At 42.8% G+C, this 21,784-nt stretch overlaps 1 protein-coding gene across 1 annotated transcript; it reads right to left on the reverse strand.

Moving 5' to 3' along the window:
- Positions 1–259: 259 nt before the first annotated feature.
- TUBA8 (tubulin alpha 8) lies at positions 260–18,855 on the reverse strand. Its single transcript, XM_049624813.1, has 5 exons — positions 18,746–18,855; positions 8,572–8,794; positions 6,718–6,866; positions 3,668–4,348; positions 260–571 (listed from the first exon to the last, which is right to left on the reverse strand). The coding sequence occupies exons 1-5, from the start codon at positions 18,746–18,748 to the stop codon at positions 278–280; spliced, it is 1,350 nt and encodes a 449-aa protein (XP_049480770.1). The 5' UTR covers positions 18,749–18,855; the 3' UTR covers positions 260–277.
- Positions 18,856–21,784: the final 2,929 nt, after the last annotated feature.

Here is a 21,784-nt window from a genome sequence, read left to right on the forward strand (position 1 = left end):
AAATCCTGATTAGGTCTCTTCACAAAGTGTAACTTGGCTTCACCCTAACCTAGAGACTCAGTTTTTTCATGACACAAAACTACTTTTACCCAAAGGAGTGTCTGAACAACTCAGCATCCATTTTCGGCCCAGTCACTCATAGGCACTGGTGTCATACACCTTATACACAGAAATTAGGCTAGGTACAGGAGTGTAGTCTGTTACTCTTGGAATAGTTAAATGTGCTTTGAGTGTATCAGCATAAATAAAGAGACACAACCAAGGGGAATGTGTATATTTAAAACTCCTCCCCTTCATTTTCTTCTTCAAATGAATCAGTCCCCACTTCTTCATAATCCTTCTCCAGAGCAGCCAGGTCCTCCCTGGCCTCAGAAAATTCTCCTTCTTCCATTCCCTCTCCAACATACCAATGCACAAAGGCTCGCTTGGCGTACATGAGGTCAAACTTGTGGTCCAGGCGGGCCCAGGCCTCCGCAATTGCTGTGGTGTTGCTCAGCATGCAAACAGCCCGCTGGACTTTGGCCAGGTCCCCTCCTGGTACCACAGTGGGTGGCTGATAGTTGATGCCCACCTGAGGAACAGAGAAAGAGGAGGGACAACAAAAGAAAATGCAGAGCAGCCAAAGGACAACTCAAAATGGGGTTATCTTAGTAACATGATGTGGTAGCAAGACACAGTCATGGGTGTGGGGATGGGAGCAGGCCTGGATATGAAAAGAGAGAATCAAAGGGTTGAAGAAACAGAGAGAGGTGAGTGTTGAAGATAAATCAAAAGTGAGTGGAATTGAGTACAGGCAAATTCAAGAGGAAGGGCTATGAAATCTAAAACTGCAAAAGACTAGCTGGAATTTAAATAAAAACTTAGAAAAAAATAAAGACTATTTATTTTATAAATAAAGACTAAAGACTACTTTATTTATAAATAAAGACTAAAGTTTTCAATAAATTTAGGGAAATTTCTCTGCCAAGGGTAAAGTGCTGTTTAAAAGATCATGGAAGTGAGATGCCTGGGTGGCTCATGTCCGACTCTTGATTTGGCTTGGGTCATGATCCCAGTTGTGGGATTGAGACCCACAACGGGCTCCACGCTGAACCTGCTTGAAATTCTCTCACTCTCTCCCTCTCTCCCTTTGGCCCTCTCCCCTGTTCACACTGTCTTTCTCTCTCTCTAAAATAAAAAATAAATAAATAAAAATTAAAAGATCATAGAGATATTCCAGAGCAATAAATTTAAAAATTCAAAAGGTCTTGGGGATTAATGTTAGCCAGTCCCCATGTCTCAGGGGAGTAGGCTTGTTAGAAGAAAAGTAAGGCCTTCAATCAAAGAAAGTTCATTAAAACCCTTTTAAAGCTAACCCTAGCCCAATCTAATATTAGGGTTACTATCTGAGAAATCTCCCTTCTCCCCACACACATACCCCAAACCAAAGTCAATCTCAGGAACTGTAAGCAACTGGAAGAAGTCTGAGGGAACAAACTGTGATAATATCCATAGGACACTGAGAACATAGTACACCCAAAAAATAGCTCTCCTACCCAGGTCATCATGCCTTAAGTGTCAGCCTCTTAAATTCATAGCTTTAAAATATATGTCTTCTTGAGAGATGTAGGTGGGAATTGCAGCAGTCTATATAGCCAAGGTGGGTAGCCAATTAAATGAATTTAGAATTATCTATTATTCCTCTTAGACAAAAGTAGCATCTTGGCTGCTAAGATAGGGCAAAGGACCAAAAATGAGAAAGGGAAGGGCAATGAATATAAACTTCACTGCATCACATATTTTGCTCAATCTGACCCTGACTAGAAAAAAACTTTGTGTCTGAAGCCAACTCTCCTCTCTCAAACAGTAATTATTCCTTCAACTGATTCAAGTAGGGACAAACACCCTTGGGAAGAATGCGAGAGGATGAAATTCAATAATCATATGCTTTTCTGAAAAGCAGCTAAAGATGCTGCACTACCTATCTTTCTGGACATAATCCCCAAACTTCAGCTTAAAATAAGAGATAGAAAGAGGGGCATCTCCTTTTTGTTAACTTCCCCACCACCCTCACATCTCATTTTTTTCTTTTTTCCTATTCATTTTCCTACTAGCTTGTTTTATTGTTTGTTTACATTTAAATTTTTTAAAAAGAACTCCATATTTTGGAAGATCTTGATTGTTTTCACAGAATGACCAGAAATGACCCATAACAATAGGTGTAGTCTTGGGGTGCATGGGTGGCTCAGTCAGTTAAGTATCTGACTCTTGATTTTGGCTCAGGTCATGATCCGAGATCAAGCTGCACTGACAGCACAGAGCCTGTTTGGTATCCTCTTTCCTTCTTTCTCTGCCCCTTCCTGACACTCACATGAATGCACACTCTTTCTCTCTCAAAATACATAAACATTTTTTTTAATGTAAGCAACATTATTTTTAAAAATGGGTGTAGTCTAGAGGAAAGATTGTGTATGTAGCTAGGAGTATAGCAGTGAGGAAGAATGCTACCAAAGGAGATTAGCTAGATCAAAGCCTCATATGCAAACAGGTCAGTCAAGAGACTGGCAAATGGTGCCTTGTTTTTGTAAGTCCCACCAGGAAAACACAGAATGCTCATCTCTGTATCTCTACCAACTGGTACATCAACCCCTGGTGCTGAGTAAACCTCTGAATTATTAAAGGCATGACTGGGAGGTTACTAATTAATATTAATGTAAATGATGATAATTATTTTGATAGCAGAATCTGATTAAAGACCATAGGAACACGGGACAAAGTGGTCAAGCAGTTCACATGCACAAAACCAGCTGCATGTCTTGCCAGTGCAACTCAAAGAAGTGCCTTCTAACATTCAACATTCACTAGTCCTGAGATCCATGGGTCTTCCCTGGCTGTTGTATCTCCTTACTAACCCTCAGAGTCTGGCATTTTCCATACTGTGGACACCTGATCTACAACAGGCTTCCTCAGCTTCTGCTTACTTCTAGTTAATGGGAAATGTCAGGGCTTCACAAAATAAGTGATTCACAATCCTATAATAACCATAAAATTTCTTCCTCACTGAGTTAAGACTTACAGGGTGAACACTTACTTTTTCAAGATAAATTGGAAGAGAAACACATCTTTTATTAAAGGATGGGATTATATCTCTCTGATAATTTGAATAATTTGGTTAATTCCATTCTCTGATCTATTATCAGATTTCATCTACCTCCACCCATTCATCCTGTTCATCGCACTTGCCCACATGTGTTCTTTCTACCCTGTACACTCCTCCCTATTAGAGAAAAGCTCTTTTCTTCTGACCTTTGAGATGCTTACAGACGTTAGGGTAAGAGCAGTAGGAGACTTCTCCCTACTGTAGTAGTACCCCTCTGAATACTGCAATTGTCCTCCGCTCTCTTTTCTTTTTTTTTCCTCTCTCTTTTCATAATTCTTTCAAATAAAGTCTCTCCTTACCTAAAATGTATGAGTGAGTGAGTGAGTGAGTGAATGAATGAATGAATGAATGAATGAAATTAATGCTATCTTTGTCTTAAGCCCCTCTCCCCATATCATCCCATGAAATCTGAAGATCCCATGGAATTGTATGCCTAAGACCCTGGAATTTATACATCCTCCTTTCCCATCCTTGGTAATCTTCTGCTTCTCTAATTGTCTACCTCCTCCCTAAGTCATCAGCTCTCACCTTGAAGCCTGTGGGGCACCAGTCTACAAACTGGATAGTCCTCTTGGTCTTGATGGCAGCAATAGCGACATTCACATCCTTAGGCACGACGTCCCCCCGATAGAGCATGCAGCAGGCCATGTACTTGCCATGTCTTGGGTCACACTTCACCATCTGGCTGTTGGGTTCAAAGCAGGAGCTCGTTATCTCAGCCACAGAGAGTTGTTCATGATAGGCTTTCTCGGCAGATATGATGGGTGCATAAGTGACCAGTGGGAAGTGGATACGGGGGTAGGGCACCAGGTTGGTCTGGAACTCAGTGAGGTCCACATTGAGGGCCCCATCAAAGCGGAGAGAGGCAGTGATGGAGGACACAATCTGGCTGATGAGGCGGTTGAGGTTGGTATAGGTAGGGCGCTCAATATCTAGGTTTCTGCGGCAGATGTCATAGATGGCTTCATTATCCACCATGAAAGCACAATCTGAATGTTCCAGTGTGGTATGGGTTGTCAGAATGGAGTTGTAGGGCTCCACAACTGCAGTGGAGACCTGAGGGGCTGGGTAGATAGCAAACTCTAGCTTGGATTTCTTGCCATAATCCAGGGAGAGGCGTTCCATCAGCAAAGAAGTGAAGCCAGAGCCAGTGCCCCCACCAAAACTGTGGAAGATCAGGAAGCCTTGCAAGCCAGAGCAGGCATCTGTCTGGAGAGAGTAGAGAAGGGGAAGAAACCAGAGGACATGTTTATGAGAATACCCTCATGTGAACAAAGGCAGGCAATCCTCTCTGGCTGCCCCACTCCACTCCTCAACATTTTTATGTAGGTAAAATTGAAACAGCCTTGAAGAAGTAAGATAAAAGGAGATGGATTGATCTTGGGAGGACTAGCTGAAATATATAGGGTGGCAAACTGCACATGTACATGCTACGAGGTATGTGGAAGTTTCTAGCCCAGTGGCTTGGTTGAACCAGGAATAAGAGTTTCAGAATGACAGTGGTTAATAACCTTACTCTTTGAAAGCCCCAACTCCTTCTCCATTTTCCCTGCCCTTGTCATTGGTTTTGTGGGAACTGCCGATTATATATTTCAGCCCAGTCTTGAAAGGTGGCTCTGGGTACCAATTTCAGAAATATAAATGGAATCAGAGAACCCGAGTTTTAATATCAATTTTACCATTTCCCAGTTGTAAAAACGTGAGCAAGTTATTGAACACCTCCAGACTTCTGTTTCTTCCTGACTAAAGTAGGGCAGTAAAAAATATTCATCTCACAAGGATATTGTGATTATGAAATGAGATAGCATAATATGTTGAGCAAGGACTTGACACATAGTAAGCACTCAATGTTAGCTCTTACCAGAACTGAGTAAATTCAAGACACTTTTCCAAAGAAGACATCCAGATGGCCAACTGACACATGAAAAGATGTTCAACATCACTCATCATCAGGGAAATACAAATCAAAACCACAATGAGATACCACCTCACACTGGTCAGAGTGGCTAAAATTAACAACTCAGGAAACAGCAGATGCTGGCGAGGATGTGGAGAAATGGAAAACCTCTTGCACTGTTGGTGGGAATACAAACTGGTGCAGCCACTCTGGAAAACAGTGTGGAGGCTCCTCAAAAAATTAAAAATAGAACTACCCTACAACCCAGCAATAGCACTACTGGGAATTTATCCAAAGGATACAGGAATGCTGATACATAGGGGCACATGTACCCCAATGTTTATAATACAGCGTTCAACAATAGCCAAATTATGGAAAAAGTCTAAATGTCCATCAACTGATGAATGGATAAAGAAGAAGTGGTTTATATATACAATGGAATGCTATTTGGCAATGAGAAAGAATGAAATCCTGCCATTTGCAGCAACGTGGATGAATCTGGAAAGTGCTATGCTAAGTGAAATAACTCAGTCAGAGAAAGACAGATATCATATGTTTTCACTCATATGTGGAACTTGAGAAATTTAACAGAAGACCACGGGGGAAAGAAAGGGGGAAAAATAGTTACAAACAGAGAGGGAGGGAGGCAAACCATAAGAGACACTTAAATACAGAGAACAAACTGTTGCTTATTGGAGGGTTGATGGGGGGATGGGGAGAGGGGAAAATGGGTGTTGGGCATTGAGGAGGGCACTTATTGGGATGAGCACTGGGTGTTGTATGTAAGTGATGAATCACTGATTTTACCCCCAAAACCAAGAGCACACTCTATACACTGTATGTTAGCCAACTTGACAATAAATTATATTTAAAAAGAAAAAAGAAAAGAAATAAAACTAATTTCAATCATGAAAAAAAAGGAACTAAATGAATTCACACAGTCTTAGAAAGTTCTGAACTTTGGGGGTCCATAGACAGCTTTGAGACAGACAACCCCTATGAGCCCTCCACTAAATAGACAAAGCGAACATAAACAAAAATTTGGTACCTTTAGCTCTCCAGAACCACTAATCAAGGCCAAACATTTCCATTGTAAAGATAAGGAAATGAAAGCTCAAACAGACAAAGTGACCCACCCCACAACTCAGAACTTTCTAGTCAAACCAACCTGATTCAAATCCTAGTTGTGTGACCCAGGCTAAATTATTAAACCACATGCCCTCAATTTCTTCATCTGTAAAGTACAGGGAAGTGACTTCCTTTGTATCATTAAGGGAATTAAGTGAAGGAATATATTCAATTGACATTTGTAATGGCATTTGTAAGTGCTCAAATGCATCAATGATCTCTTCCTCTTCTCTTCCAAGCTAAATTCTTTGTTAACTTAGGCTTCCAACAAGCAAACATCAAGCCTTCCTTATACTTAGAATTTCCCCCAAACACTATCATAGAGCATCAATAAGAATTAGTAGAGCGTCAGCCTATAGGGTAGTCCATGATGTCCAGGTGGAGGAAGAGGCATCATCCTGTGAATGTTTCCTACAGAGCACAAGCAGAAATTCCCAAATCATAGGAGTTCTGTCCTGTAGCCAGAGGTCATAGGCCTCCACTAATCCTGTTCAGGCTTAGGCCTATCCATCTTAGCTTGATTTACCAGTTCCTCACCTTTGTTAATACTTACCAGCTTCCGTATGCGATCCAGCACCAGGTCAATGCTCTCCTTGCCCACTGTGTAGTGGCCCCGGGCATAATTGTTAGCTGCATCCTCCTTTCCTGTGATCAGCTGCTCTGGATGGAAGAGCTGGCGGTAGGTTCCTGCCCGAACCTCATCTACCAAGGGATGGAAACTATCAACTCTTCCAACCTTGTTTCTAGAGGAGATGCATCCCTCCCCATTAAATAACATAAAACACTTTTCTGGGTCTCCATTTCCTCTACCTATAAAACTCTACTGAGGTAAAACCAGACAACCCCATAATAAATCTGCAAAAGCTTAAAAGAATGCAAGAGTAACATAGGCACTAATAGAATCAGAAGTCTGTGACTCAAGGAGGCAAAGAGAAGACAACTGCTCTGCTGGTTGGAACTTTTCAAAGCCTTAGATTCAGTTCACAAAACACCAAAGTTGATTGCCCCTCCTTCTTTCCACTTTCACCCCTCAGTCCCTTTTGTTTTTTCTTTCATGCTACAAAGTTACCCAAAACCTGAACTCAATTTCACTTGCATTAAAATCTCCTAGGGAGGGGTGCTTGGGTGGCTCAGTCAGTTGAGCATCCAACTGTTAATTTTGGCTCAGGTCATGTCCCCAGGGTCGTGGGATTGAGCCCCATGTTGGGACTCTGTGCTAAGTGTGGAGCCTGCTTAGGATTATCTCTCTCTCTCTCTCTCTCAAAAAATGTTCTAGGGATACAAAGAAAGATTCAAGGTGATCTGCTCTTTCAACAATAGTCTCACCATAACCTAATATATGTCAGGCATTAGAGATATTTTAGAATGACAATGAAGCAGAGCTATGCTCTAGGTTCTAGAAGAGTAGGAGTCCTAAAGAGGGTGGCTATTCTGCTCACCTCCAAGGATCTACACAAAGTGGACATATGGCTGACCAAGATGTATCAAGCCCCAACTGCATGCCCTCTTTTATTCATAGTTCCTCTACACACACCCCCCCCCAAAGGAAATCACCCATTTGCATAGTAGCCTGGGAGGGTAATCTGCACATTTTGTATTTGTATAAAGTACAAAGTACAAAGTACAGGATTGTGTGCCTGTAGTCTGTTGCCCCTAGAAATTAGTGTTCAGGCATTACAGACATTTGCCCAGATATCTCTGTGAAACTTAACCATCCCTTGCTTGGTGAGTCAGCCTTGAAGCTGAGGAAATCCTGATGTTGAGCGGAGGATTGACTCAGGAGTCAAACCCAGGGGGAAGTGATGGTGGGGGCAGAGGGGGATTTACAGGAAAGGTGAAGCACCAAAAATCCTGCTCCAACACAAGTCAGAATTCTTGTTTTCTATGATCCAGAAGAGGTTCAGTCTAGAACTACAGCAACCTCTGGCTATAAGAAAATATGTCATCTGTTATTCTATTTTGTGTGCATGATACTACAAGGTTACACCACACCCATGAGAAAAGACTGTAATTATTATAGAATCAGAAACCTATACTTTGGGAAATGGACTATTTGGAGACTTCTTATAATTTCTAAAATTATTTTTTATTTTTTGCTCTTGGTTTATAGTAAAGAATCTTGACAATTTGGATCTTTCTCAGCAGATTTAAGGGGGTTAAGTACAGGGTATTTTGTTCTGCATAGGTTAGAGCTGTAATGGGGGAGCAGGGATCTGTGATTACTATTGTGAGACTCTACAAGACTGTGGAGATTTCAAGGAGGTAACAGAAGTCATGTGCAGTGGAAAGGTTCTGGTTGAGCCACTCCCATCTTGCAATTAGAGATTCTGCTTCCTTAGCTACCATGAACCAAAGCCTCTGCAGCTTCATGTTGTTTTCTGTGGAAAGGATCCTAGCCCGTACTCACCGACAACAGTAGGCTCCAAATCTACCATAACAGCCCGAGGCACATGTTTCCCATTGCCAGTCTCACTGAAAAAGGTGGTGAATGAGTCATCATCATTGACCTTGCTGGCCTGGACACCAAAGGTGCCATCTGCCTGGATGCCGTGTTCCAGGCAGAAGAGCTCCCAGCAGGCATTGCCAATCTGAACTCCTGCTTGACCCACGTGGACTGATATGCACTCCCGCTGTGGAGAGAGTGAAGAATCAAGGTCAGAGAGTCCCAGGCCTTGGTCATGCCCTTGTGCTATATCCTGCACATCTGAGGACTTGTCTCTCCCTGGCATTCAATCCTCAAGATCTCCATCCCTCCAACCATGTCATCTAGAACCAGATGGGAGTCTGAAGTGTCAAGTGTCTGAGCACCACTGCATCTGGACTGAGACTTGGCTCTGAGGAAGAATCACAGTTTTGTGATTTGCTCTAAAGTTTGTTTTTAGGGTTTTCCTTTGTGCCAAGAAAAGGAAAAAGGGCAGCTGCACTGATAAAACAAGAGGCTCATTCCAAACCATGAAATTCCTATACTGATGGAGGTCAAAGGATGAACCAATGATAAGAGCAGAAACTCTGTATATTCACTGCCATACACAGTGGCAGCATTCATATTCATGCCTAGGCCCTAATCATCCTGGACAGCATCCTCTCTCTCTATACTCTCCCCATCTCCCTCCCTTCCTCTCTTGCTCTCACATACACACACACACAGAGTCTCAGAATATCATAAAGCAGATAACACTCATGGAAGGGATATACTTTCTAAGTAGGTATCATGTCTTTAGTGTTCTGGTTATAAATGTAGGATGAAGAAAGGATTGTTACACCAGCAAGGAAAAATTGGGAGTGTTTAAATTGGGCTCTTCCTGAACTGAGAAGTTGGAGATTTTCTTTGTAGCCACCATAACCTGCTCCCTTATCTATGTCAGGCCACATATTAAAGCTGACCTTTAGAAAGTCCTTACTTCCTGTTACTCTGGCGTGAAGCCACAACTTGATTTGTCCTAGTACTAATAGTTGAGGATGAGGGTGTGTGTGTGTGTGCGTGTGTGTGTGAGAGAGAGAGAACAGAGAGACAATGAATATGTGTGTGTGCTTGTGTAAAGAAATTGACTATGGGGTTTTACTAGGAGGTATGGCTTCATCACCTCCATATATCCCAACTGTGAGGAAGCAGTGGCCAGCAGAAAGTGGCTCTGTGCCCATGGTGCCCGCAAGAGCCTAGCAGGGGAGCATGTGCTTGGTCTGTGGGTTTCTATTCTTATCCATGACCCAACCTGGCATTTTCTAGCACTGAATAAACCAAGCCAGGAGCAGAGCCTCCAGAGAATGTGGCTGGGCATTGAAACGCATGGAGTCAAAGGGAACTTGGAGGTTCTCTGGGCATGGGAGCAGGGCAGCTACCCTAAGTAACACCTCAAAAATCCAGAGGTGTTAGGACCCATTACTCCCTAATTCAATTTTAGAACTGTGTCCCTACCCTACACCTGTCTCTATGCCCTTGCCTTAGGGAGCATAGAGCACAGATGTTCACAGCAGCCAAACTGGAACATAGCCCTATCTGGGAATACAACCCAGCTATATTTCCATGAGTCTGGTGGCCAGAGAAAGGCTTCACTCACAAAGTTGTCCATAACCCAGGGTTTGAATTTTGCCTTCACAATTTACTTGCTGTGCTGTGTGAATTTGGCTGAGTTACTTAACTTCCCCTCATCTTAAAATAATAATTTAGCCATGATTATTGTTGTTTTTGCCTTAGCCATTATCATTTTCTTTATGATACTACCTTGTAGCTTTATTCTCCACACAGAGGAGGCACAGGTAGAAAGTTAGAGACCTTAGGTCCCCATTCCACTCACCTTTACTGTGAGGTTTATTTTCTGCCTTCACCTTATGTCTCAGTTCAGACCTTAAAAAAGCACCCTACACCCAGGAACCACCCCCAAATCAGTGTAGTATCAATCAGTCCACATCTTTCACATCCATGAAGACATGACTTCCTAAGGAGGTGTCTAAAACTGAGGGGACATTGTAGAGGCCTAAAAGGACTCTGATCCTGTGTATCATCCTTCTAGGTGACAGCATTCTCTGTGGCTATGACACTCAGCCTTCTGAACCTTGCCCCCCACCCCCAACCACCACTACACTCCAACTATCTTCTGGGCCTATCTGTGATGCTGTCTGCTTTCCAGTCAGCCTTCCCTTCTGGAACACCCTGAGATTTTCCAGCAAGAACACAGGGATATTTCAGAAATATCAAAGATCATATGAGGAAGAGTAAAGGCTCTTTGGGACCAGAAGACTACCAATATGTTGATATCAATGATATCAGCCTCTTTTGATATCCCCTTTAATATCACACACACTAATAAATATGCCAGTCTTCACAAAATCTGTCTCTCTCTCTCTCTCTCTCTCTCTCTCTCTCTCTCACACACACACACACACACACACACACACACACACACGCCTTAGGAAGAGCTATTTTCCCTGTTAAGATAATTTACAAGAGTAATTAGAAATATAAAATAGACTCCAAAATAACTGACAGTCTTCCAAAACCCAAAAGTGGCTATGCTAATCAAGAGAAAATGAAAATCCCCCAATGCCATTCCCCACTAACAGAACCAGAGCTCCTGGGAGAAATAAAGAATTCTAAGTCTGGGGCAAGCAATGTACAAGATGAGCCCAGAAAATTGTTTGGTGCCTGAAAGCACAGAAGCTAACACAGACTAGAGTGATGTCAAAAGTTATCTCAGAATTAACTTGAAGAGGCTCCCATTGCCAAAGATGAGACAATATGAGCATCAAAAAGAAAAATAATGGTACTTGATTGAAACAGGGTATATATGTAAAAATCCACAACTCCTTGGGGTGCCTGGGTGGCTTAGTCAGTTAAGCATCCAACTTTGGAATTTGGCTCAGGTCATGATCTCATGGTTCATAAGATCCAGCCCCATGTCAGTCTCCACTGGCAGTGCAGACCCTGCTTGAGATTCTCTCTCCCTCTCTCTCTGCCACTCCCTGGCTCACTATCTCTCTCACACAAAATAAATAGATAAACATTTTTTTAAGTCCACAACTCCTTAGTGTTATTTAAAAAAGAAAACAGAAATAAAACTCATTTGTGCCCAAACAGCCCTGTTGATGAGGGAGAACTAAAGAATCCCAACTAATCAATGAAAAGGATATTATATCGAGAAATGTTGCCACATTACAGTTCCTAATTACATAATTGATTTGGACAAGGATGCCAACACCATTAAGTGAAAGGCTGATTGGAAAAGAATTGGATATTCATATAGCGCCAAAGAATCACTGTTACTTACAGGTTACAGGGGTGGGGGGAGGTAACTAACAACAGTTACCAGCCTAACACTGGGATCAATCTTAACACTACCAATAGTGAGAAAACCAGACATTATAGACCTCTTGATGTGATGCAACATAACATACACAACACCACCCATGAGGGGTTCTTGTCAAAAATACTCAGCCTTAATCTATTAAACACTTTAGATTTAGTTTCCGCACTTTAGAAAACACAAGGATCAGAGTGATGTTAAGTGGCATCAGGAGAAAACAGTAAAATAAATCCAGAAGGTGAAACATTCTACAGGACAACTAATCCAATCTTTTCAGTTCATGAAAAATAAGGATGATAGAAGAGATCATATCTTTGTTCCACATCAAAGGAACTTAAGAAACATAACATTCACATGTAGTATGTGCACTTTGCCTGAATTCTGTTTTGAACAAATCAAAATTATTTGGGGGATAAATATAGAAATTGATTAATTTTGTTAAGCATGATAATGAAAATGCAGTTAAATATGACAATTTACTTATTTTTAGTAAGTAAATTTCTAAAGCATTTGGGGCAAAATGTCAATGAGTCTGTATTTTACTTTAAAATACTTCAATAAATACAGCAGGCAAAGTAAATATGACAAAAATATTATTATTATTATTATTATTATTATTAAAGCTAGCTAATAGATGCATAGCTCCATTATAATGCTATTCAATAGCATTTGAAGTTTGAAAATTTTCATACTAAGAAGAAAATAATTGAAGAAAGGAACGAGGAAGAATGGGAGTAAGGACTCCACTCACCACAATTACCTTATTCTGAAGGGATCAGGCTCTTCCTGTCCCAGTTCACTTGGTCACTTATTCAACTAACATTTACTAAGAACCTAATTTATCAGAGCACTGAGCTATCCTTCTCCAGCCACTCTACCCAATCACCATCCCCATCTTCCTGCCTGGAAGTTCTACATAGATAAACACAGAGTGGACCCAGGCCTTAGGAGGCCACCTATCATGTCCAAGAAAGGTCACCTACCTGGGATAACCAGGGACGTTTTGCCAACTCCAAATGTTTAGGATACTAGAATTAGACTGGCCTTGTGGATTACCAAATAGGATTCCCTTCCCATTTCACAGATTAAAACTCAGAGGCTCAGAAAAGTAAAAGGACAGATTCAAGATTTCACAGTTCTTTAGCAAGAGCCCAGACTGGAATCCAGGTCTTCTGACCTCAGCTGAGTTGTTTCTTTTACACCACACAACCTCCTGCCTCACTTGCACTCTGAACTTCCAGGGCCCTGGGTTGTGCCAACATCTACATCAATGCAAGCCTGATGGTGTATAGCCAGGCCAAGCTTGTATAGCAAAACTCCAAACAGAAAAAAGCTCCAGGGAGAGAGAAACTGAGAATGTCTTATGGTGGTAGCCTTTTTGAAAATGGGTCATCCTTCTCTGACAGAACCAATGATCTGTTTCTCAGGGCTGGTGTGTGCAAGGGGAGGGAATGGGTTGAGGTACAGAGTAAGCTGACCCAGCAAAGGATATTTAAGTCATACATTTGCTCCAAACTCAGATTTCAGATTCCCCTCTCTAGCCAATCAGAGCTCATGCTTTCTCTCACACACTATTTCTCTCTCTCAGTTCTATTTTGAATCTGGGCTTATAGAGCTCAGACCACTTCTGCGCCCTAGGTATGCTGTGATGGAAAGGGGGTCCCCTGTATGCTACTGGACCTCTCTCCCAGCAATCCAGGGGGTGAAGATGAGGGAGACAGAGAGACCTAACAGAGGAATTCCTTTCCTCAAGAAAAGTATGACACACCCTTACACAGACCTAGCGCTGGGATAACTACAAAAGTTACCCACTCTGTCCATTCCTACAACAAATATTTATTGTGTTATTATGTACAAAAAGGTACCAAAAGGTACTGAGCTAAGTCCTACTCATCCTATTCATTAAATTTCACTTCTTACAGGAAGTCTGGAAAACCACAAAGCAGCAAAGAGCCCCTACTATGTGCTCCTGCAATCCTCTTCTTCCCTATTGTTGCATTTATCATACCACATTATAGTTGCTTATTCAGTTCTCTGACTTTCCTAGCAGAGAAAGTAAGTTCTATGAGGGCAAGGAACCCTTGTTTATTCACTACATCCCCAGCATCAAGCACAGTGCTTGAATGTACTGGGTGCTCAATAAATATATGAATGATTAGAATAAGAACTCTATCCTGGGAGCGGGGGGGTGTCTTATAATCTGACAAGAGAGTAGCCAATGCCTAAAAGACAATGGGAGTTCAAAGGAGAAAAAAAACAACTCTGGCTTGGTTTCCTGGAAGAGGAATATTTGCAGAGACCTTGATGAATTTAGACATGCCAACATGATCATTTTAGTTGGGCTTAGGAGCATGGTGAACAAGAGGCAGGAAATTTTAGGACAGGTCTCGCCAACCACTCAGTTAGCCTGAAGTGTCGGCTCATGAAAGGCAGAGTGGATGAGAAATCTGTGCCACCTACTATCATCTTCCTTTGAGAGGGGAGCCTATGTTTTGCAGAACATCAAAAAATAAATTCTAGAACTTTACAGCCCTTTTATAATTCCACTATAAGAAACCTTTTCTTATATCAATATTATATAATTTCTATTTCAATATTAGTCATTCCCTTTTGTTTTACTGCCAAAGGACTAAGATCAGCTCTAGGATCCTCTGTAGAAGGAGGTTTTGTAGCTTCAAAAGTTATTTTGAAGTACCATAAAATAGTAAAACTGGCATATTGTCTAGGAGAGGAAATAACACAGACCAGCAGTATATGCCACATGAAAATCTGAGACCAGTCCACATCCCCTGACTACCAATGTGGTCAAATGTCACACAGTTGCTTTCAGGAAGCATATTATTACACCAGATTATGTCTAGTTGTCAGGCTGGGCTAATAAATTACCTATATTTTAGGATCTAGGTCAGAGATAGCAAACAAAAAGTAGATCCACAGTGTTATGGAGGAATAATTAAAGAAGAAATATTATTTGTAAAAGATTGAGTTATCTCTGCTCAAAGCCCTTCAATTAGAGCACATTTGGAATCCCTCAGAACAAAGAATAGATAGCAAGCCAGAAACAGTAAGAACAAAAACTTGACCTAAATTAACATCAGTAAGTGAAAGTGGCTCAAGAGAGGGGGCTCAGATTATAGGTACTGCAGTTAGGGCAGCAATAGGGATGACATAGACCAACTTTAAGAGTAGCAGGCATGTTTGGTAAGTAGACTCCCAGCATTAGAGAGCCATTAATGTCAGAAGGCCCTTAAGCTTTAGCTGACTTCGGGAGCAAGTGTGAGAGACAGTTAAGGAGTTTTAATCTGATGCACACTGCCCACTCCATTTTCCCATTCTCTTCCACAGTTCATTATCTGGGACAAATTCTAATATTCATAATATCTGGGACAGACAGAGGAAATGTCAACCACAAAGGCCACAGATAGCACAACTGGTCCCTTGGTGGCCAAAGGGAAAAGGAGCAGTTGGTCTACTTCTGCCCCCAAGATTCCCACCCACCCCCCTATCACTGGTCCTGAATTCCCCAGCTATTTCCCCCTCAGAACTTATTTTTAACTTTTCATCTTCCTCTCAAGGTCACTCAGGAGCACTCTCAGAAAAGACACTCAGCAACAGCATTAGCCATTTAGCTCAGGGCCTGACCTGAGCTTGGAAGCTTCCTATGAAAACTCCTCCTCATTTAACTGGCACCTTTGCCCAAGCCACTGCCAAAGGAAATTCTGTTCATCTGGCTCCTCTGCTGTTCAGAGGCATGTACCCCACTACCTCTGGGGAAACCTGCACTTTGTGATGGGAAAGGCAGTGCAGCAGTGACTCCAACAGTGCTCTGAGGTCAGAATAGAAGTACGGACCCTGCAAAGCTCAGCCATGCCTGCCTGCAAGGGGGCAGTTGGCAGAGGACTGCAGACACGGAAGCATTGTCCACCCCACCCCCATTCTCCCCTCCCCTCTAGCTGTCCATTTTTGCCACGAAACAGGCTCTTTGTTGCCACTTTATGCCTATTCCCATCCAAACTGGCGCTCCCCAGTTCAGAAGGAATGCAGAGAAGGGGGCTATGCTGCAGATGTTCTCACCTCCCAAAAAAACCACATACACTTTCTCTGTGCTCTGGTATCATTGACATGGTCTTGGCTTGGGGCACTTGACCAGGAGTCTCCATAACACTTTTCCCAAAAGATGTCATAGTCTCAGTTCCCAGGAGAACTGCTCACTGGAGGGACACTAGGAGCAGATGGGAATGCTCAGTTATAGGATTAGTTATACATTTCTTACTCAGAACCTACAGAAATGTTGTAGCTAATTCTTCTTAACACAGAGGCAGACTTCCCCTCAACCCCCACAAGGGAAGGGGAGCCTGGGGAATGGGTGCCTGAAACTTAACCTGTTGGAGGAAGTGAAGCCCTTCCTGCAAGAGTGGGATTCTTTGGGTTCTAGGTTTATTAGATGTGTCATTCTAGCCTTTAAGGAATGAGTCAAGAGATTTTTAAAAAGAGGTTCTATGAGTGGGAAATGGTCAATAAGTGTTTTCCCATTAAGACAATGCTATCCATATGATTAAATATTTTAAACAGAACCTGCTATATAAAAGTCAGTTTCAAAATAAAAGATACTCTCTTTTGAAAATATTCAACCACAGGTTTTCAGTTAAGCAGCCACTTTTAAAGTACAGTTTTACTGTTTAGAATTTTTATTTCCTGGATATTTTTAGAAACTTGCCTATTGAAAATACATCAAAGTTTGCTCACAGAGCCACATTTTTACGATCCTTGACTCCCTTATAAGCCTACCTTAGGCTCCACACTGAGAGTCACTATGGCATTCAGGTCAGTATTAAAACATGCACGAGAAAGCACTTTGAAAATTATAAAGCACTACATACTAGACATAAATATTAAATATCAAATCTTGAGTATCCTGCCTAGGATTTGCTTCAAAATAATGGGAAGTGAGCAAAGGGGGGACAAATATGAAGCAAAGACTTGTCATAAGTAGATAATTGTTGAAATTGAATAAGGCATATACAGGAGTTCATTATACCGTTCTCTCTCCTTTTTATATGTTTGAAATTCTCCACAATAATCCTGAGAAACTTAACAGAAACCCATGGGGGAGGGGAAGGAAAAAAAAAAGAGGTTAGAGTGGAAGAGAGCCAAAGCATAAGAGACTCTTAAAAACTGAGAACAAACTGAGGGTTGATGGGGGTGGGAGGGAGGGAGGGGAGGGCGGGTGATGGGTATTGAGGAGGGCACCTTTTGGGATGAGCACTGGGTGTTGTATGGAAACCAATTTGACAATATACTTCATATATTGAAAAAAAAATAAAAAATAAAAAATAAAATAAAATAAAAAAGAAATTCTCCACAACAAAAAGCTTAAAATAGTAAAGCTAGGGGTAGCCTTGCAATTTGAGCCATAACCCCTCTTCATTTTGTAGGAGAAAACCAGCCCAGAGAGGTTAAATGACCTTCCTGAAGTCACATAGCTAGCTACAGAGCCAGGAGTCAAAATTCTCCTCTGGGCTTCTTTGGCCTCACAGCAGGGGCATCAGACAGGAGTGGATTCCTTTGGCCACTATGGCCCCCACGTTCTTCAAGCTCCCAGGTGTGTCTGGGAGTATGCTGGTGAGAGAGGGCTGCTGGCAGACCTCTAGCTAGGAACAGCAGAGCTGGAGCCAGAGCCAGAAGGCCCTGGGCACTTTCCAAAATGAGCAGAAGCCAGGGGAGGAGGGGAGTTTTCTCGGTCACTGACACCTAGAGCAAGAGTGCCCAGAGAACCTGACCTTGGCTTATGAGACATGCTTATTCTGTCCCCCTCCCCCACCCAACCTTTCCAACCTACCTCCCCGCTGCCGAAATAGCAGGGCTCTGAACAAGGAGGTTCTGGGTTTTCAGGCGTTCTGGGAAATGGATTGGGGACGAATTTACCCACCCCCGGGGCTCCAGGCAGCCCGGGGCGGGAGGAGGGGAGGGCGGATGGGAGGGATTCTAGAGGGTCTGGAAAGCCCCTCTCCAACGAGTAAGATCTGCATCTGCAAAAAAGGTAGATGTGGGGGAGGGAGAAAGGAGCTGCTGCTGAACCCCTAACCACGATAGTAAACAAAAAGAGAAGTGTGAGGTCCCCTGGCCTTCCGGAGGGAGACTTCTGTGTGCCAAAGTCCTTCTGACTTTGACCGCTGGAAAAACGGGAGTTGGCGTAGGTGCCCGGTGTCTGGGAAGCTGAGCGCACTCAAGTTTAAGTGCCCCAAACCCAAGCAAATGTCCAGAGACAGTAAGGAAAACAACCTCAAGCCTAGGGAGACTGTGACGTCTTAAGTCCTCTGTCATATTCTGGGGCTCTGTCACATTTCATTGTGTTTAGGGACTGACTGCACCCACTCCCCTAGCCGCCCGTGCGCAGCCCACCCATCTGGAATCCCTGGACTGTCTCCTACTTAGCCCACTCTAGTCTCTGAGCTGCCTGTCTGGGGATCCCTCAGAATCTCACCTCTTCTGCGCCGGCTTCCCATGTCCTCCCTCTCCTCACCTGTGTGCGCAAATGTCCCTTAGGTCCCTTTGAGGGGCGACTTGTCCCAGGTCTCTATATCTAGGGTACTGACACGGGCTGCCGTCCGCCGGAGGGTACGGCCCCCGCGACCCTGAGCTGACACCCCAGGAGACTTCAAGGTTTGCAGATCCAAAGCGATGGATCCGTTAGCCTCCGCGTAGATATGGCTCTCGGCTGGGTGCCAGCCCTACGCCCCAGATCCCCGGCCGGCGGCCCCAGGCCCTGGAAAAGCTCACCATCGCGGCTGCTCTCCTCGCCCGCTCGCCTCCCAGCTGGGCCTGCCCACCCCAACTGCTCCAGATACAGCCGCCTCCGCTGTTGTGACACACTGGGTGGGAGGGGGCCAGGGACAGACATGCTGGGCCAGCAGCTGCCCTGCAGCATCACAGTGCCCAGGGAGGGGAGGGACCGGGACAGGTCACAATTGCTCCTCTCCGCCCACCCACGGCTCAAATCTCTGGGCACCCGCGGTGGCCCCGCCCCGCCTCTGGGTCCAGCTTCGGCTGGGTAGAGCACAGCACTGTGGGAATAGTGAGGTTGGGTTCCTAGAGGCTCCAGGCGGAAGGCGGTCCTATTACCAAAGGCACTCCTACACTCTGTAAGATTGGCCATTATAATTCCAGCTGCTTAGGAAAGAAATGTAAACGTGCTGCTAGACAAAATGTTCGCCATTCCCCCAAACTTTCACTGTCTTCCAGCTGCCAAACACCAGCTGCCAGGAAGGACTGACCCAGGCAGGAAAGGCACCTGGTTGGGATTTAGTTGACTGCAGTTACCCTAAACCCAGGAGACTGCTGGGCTCATTGGAAAGAGGAATAGCTCCAAGCTCAGCTCTGCTTCTCATGTGCCTATGCCTGTGCCTGAGCAAGTTGTTGAGCCTCTGCTCTGGTAACCTGTTTCTAGCTCCATCAAAGCCCAGGTGGTCACTGGAGAATTAAATGAAATAACATACATAAAGCCATAAAGCTCCTGGTATACAGCAGGTGCTCAATACTAAAGCTGTTTCTGTTTCTACTGCTCTGTGTGCATGACTTTCACACCATTATTTTAAAATCTCTTTCTTGATCCATTTATCATTACTCCCTCTTCCTACTTGTAAGCCTAGAATGTACAAAATGATGTCAGGGTTCTGGCTGCCTCTTTGCCATTGTGGCCTTTTGGTGGCCACAGTGATGTTGAAGGGTAGTAGATTTCCCCTACTCTCTAGATGGAGAGGGCAACTGGGTCTGGCCTTGGTAGGAGCCCCTCTCTTTATACTTCATATTTTGGCCACATTATTAAACCTCCATTCACTTTCCCCAGCAGAGGTCAATCCCTGCTGAAATATGAAATCCACTCTCCCATCCCACTTTTCTCAGGCACCTGACAACCAATCATCAAGTCACTCCAAGCAAATTCATAGCTTTTCTGCAAGAAATGAGCTGCTTTGACCAGAGTACTAAATTTTACCCACTATTAAATTATGAGCTGAACTGTTGTTGTCTGTCTTATAAGATCCTAAAAACTGAGAATCATGATTAAGCTAACTCCCAAGCACATGGTAAATGCTCAGTAAAGGCTAATGACTATTACTAATTATATATTTCTTTCTCTCCTAAATTCCCATAGCATATTCCATTTCTTCTTCTGTTATGTTTATCCCTTTCTATGTTGGATTCTAGATATGTGTGAGTGTGCATGTGTTTAAACATTCCTACAAATAGGAACACCTTAAAGGCAGGAGTTATGTTGTCCTCCCCATCAAAAGTAGCTAGTTGAGTGTATCAAAGATGCTCAATAAACATTGCTGAATAAACTGATTTTTCAAGTTCCCTTTGTGAACCAGCAAATATGTTATGAATAGGTTCTTAATGTCTCAACATAGATAATGACAATACTAGTGATTACAATAGCAATTTATTGCTTTTCATTATCATGATGCCCTTTGAACTCCATCCTCTTTCCCTTTATTGGGTTTGGGATGGAGGAAGCCATGACTACTCTATAAATGCTAGATTGTGCTTCCTAATTCCTGTGTTGAGGCCCTAATCCTCACTGTGGCTGTATTTGGAGATAGGGCCTTGAGGGAGGTAATTAAGGTTAAATAAAGTTATTAAAAGTGGGACCCTAAACCAATAGGACTGGTATCCCTATAGGAAGAGGAAGAGACACCAGGAGTGCACATGCACTGAGGAAGGCCATGTGAGGACACAAAAAGGAGGCTGTATATAAGTCAGGAAGAGAGGTCCACCAGAAACTGACCCTGCTGGACTTTAGTCTTGGGTATCTAGCCTCCAGAGCTGTGAGAAAATTTATTTCTGTTGTTTAAGCTACCCAGTGTGTGATATTTTATTATGGCAGCTGGAGCAGACTAAGACAGTGACCTTAGAGTCTTTGAAATTTAAAAAAAAAAAAAAAATACTTGCTTCCTTTTGGTTTTTAAGTCCTCTGTCTTAATTATTTGACTTGTAGCAACCCAGATCTCATTGATACTTCCCCATCCCACTTCCATCCTATTCCTTAGCCCTGAGTAAAAGTTTGAAAAGAAGGAAGGACATGTTTTTTTTTTAGTCCATGTGATGATAATTATGTGTCACCTTTACTGGGTCACAAGATTCCCAAATATTTGGTCAGGCATTACTCTGGGTGTGTCTGTGAGGGTATTTCTGAATGAGATTAACATGTGAATCAGTAGACTGAGTAAAGCAGACTACCCTTGATAATGTGGTAGCCTTCAGCCAATCAACTGAGGGCTTGAATAGAACAGAAAGACTAAGAGAGAATGGCTACCTACCTGACTGCTGAGCTGGGACATCAGCCTCCTGCTCTTGGACTAAAACTACTCCTTCAGCTCTCCTGGGTTTCCAGCTTGCTGATTGCATATCCTGGGACTTATCAGCTCCCATAATCACATGAGCCAATTTCTTAAGTAAATACTTTCCTTTTCCCTTCTCTCTCTAAAAATGATAACAGTACTAGTGATTATCTTTATATTTATATTTACATTTATGAGAAAACAAGTTCTTATTCATCATAATTTAGGCTTGGCAAAGAAATTACTTCACATTCTGGTTACTACCTGTGAGTGTATTTTGTCTTGCATGAATTTTTGGGCTGTGAAGTCACATTCTCAAATATAATCATTATTGTGATAGTCTAAAGAGTTGAGCCAATTCCATTTGAATAAGAGGTAAGGTAATTTCTATCAATCATCCAAGAGAAGAGTTAGTCTTCATGATATTTATATACTTATTATTTATACAATATTTATTTGTGCTTATTATTTATGTAATATT

This window comes from Panthera uncia, chromosome B4 (assembly GCF_023721935.1).
Source record: "Panthera uncia isolate 11264 chromosome B4, Puncia_PCG_1.0, whole genome shotgun sequence".
NCBI lineage: Eukaryota > Metazoa > Chordata > Mammalia > Carnivora > Felidae > Panthera > Panthera uncia.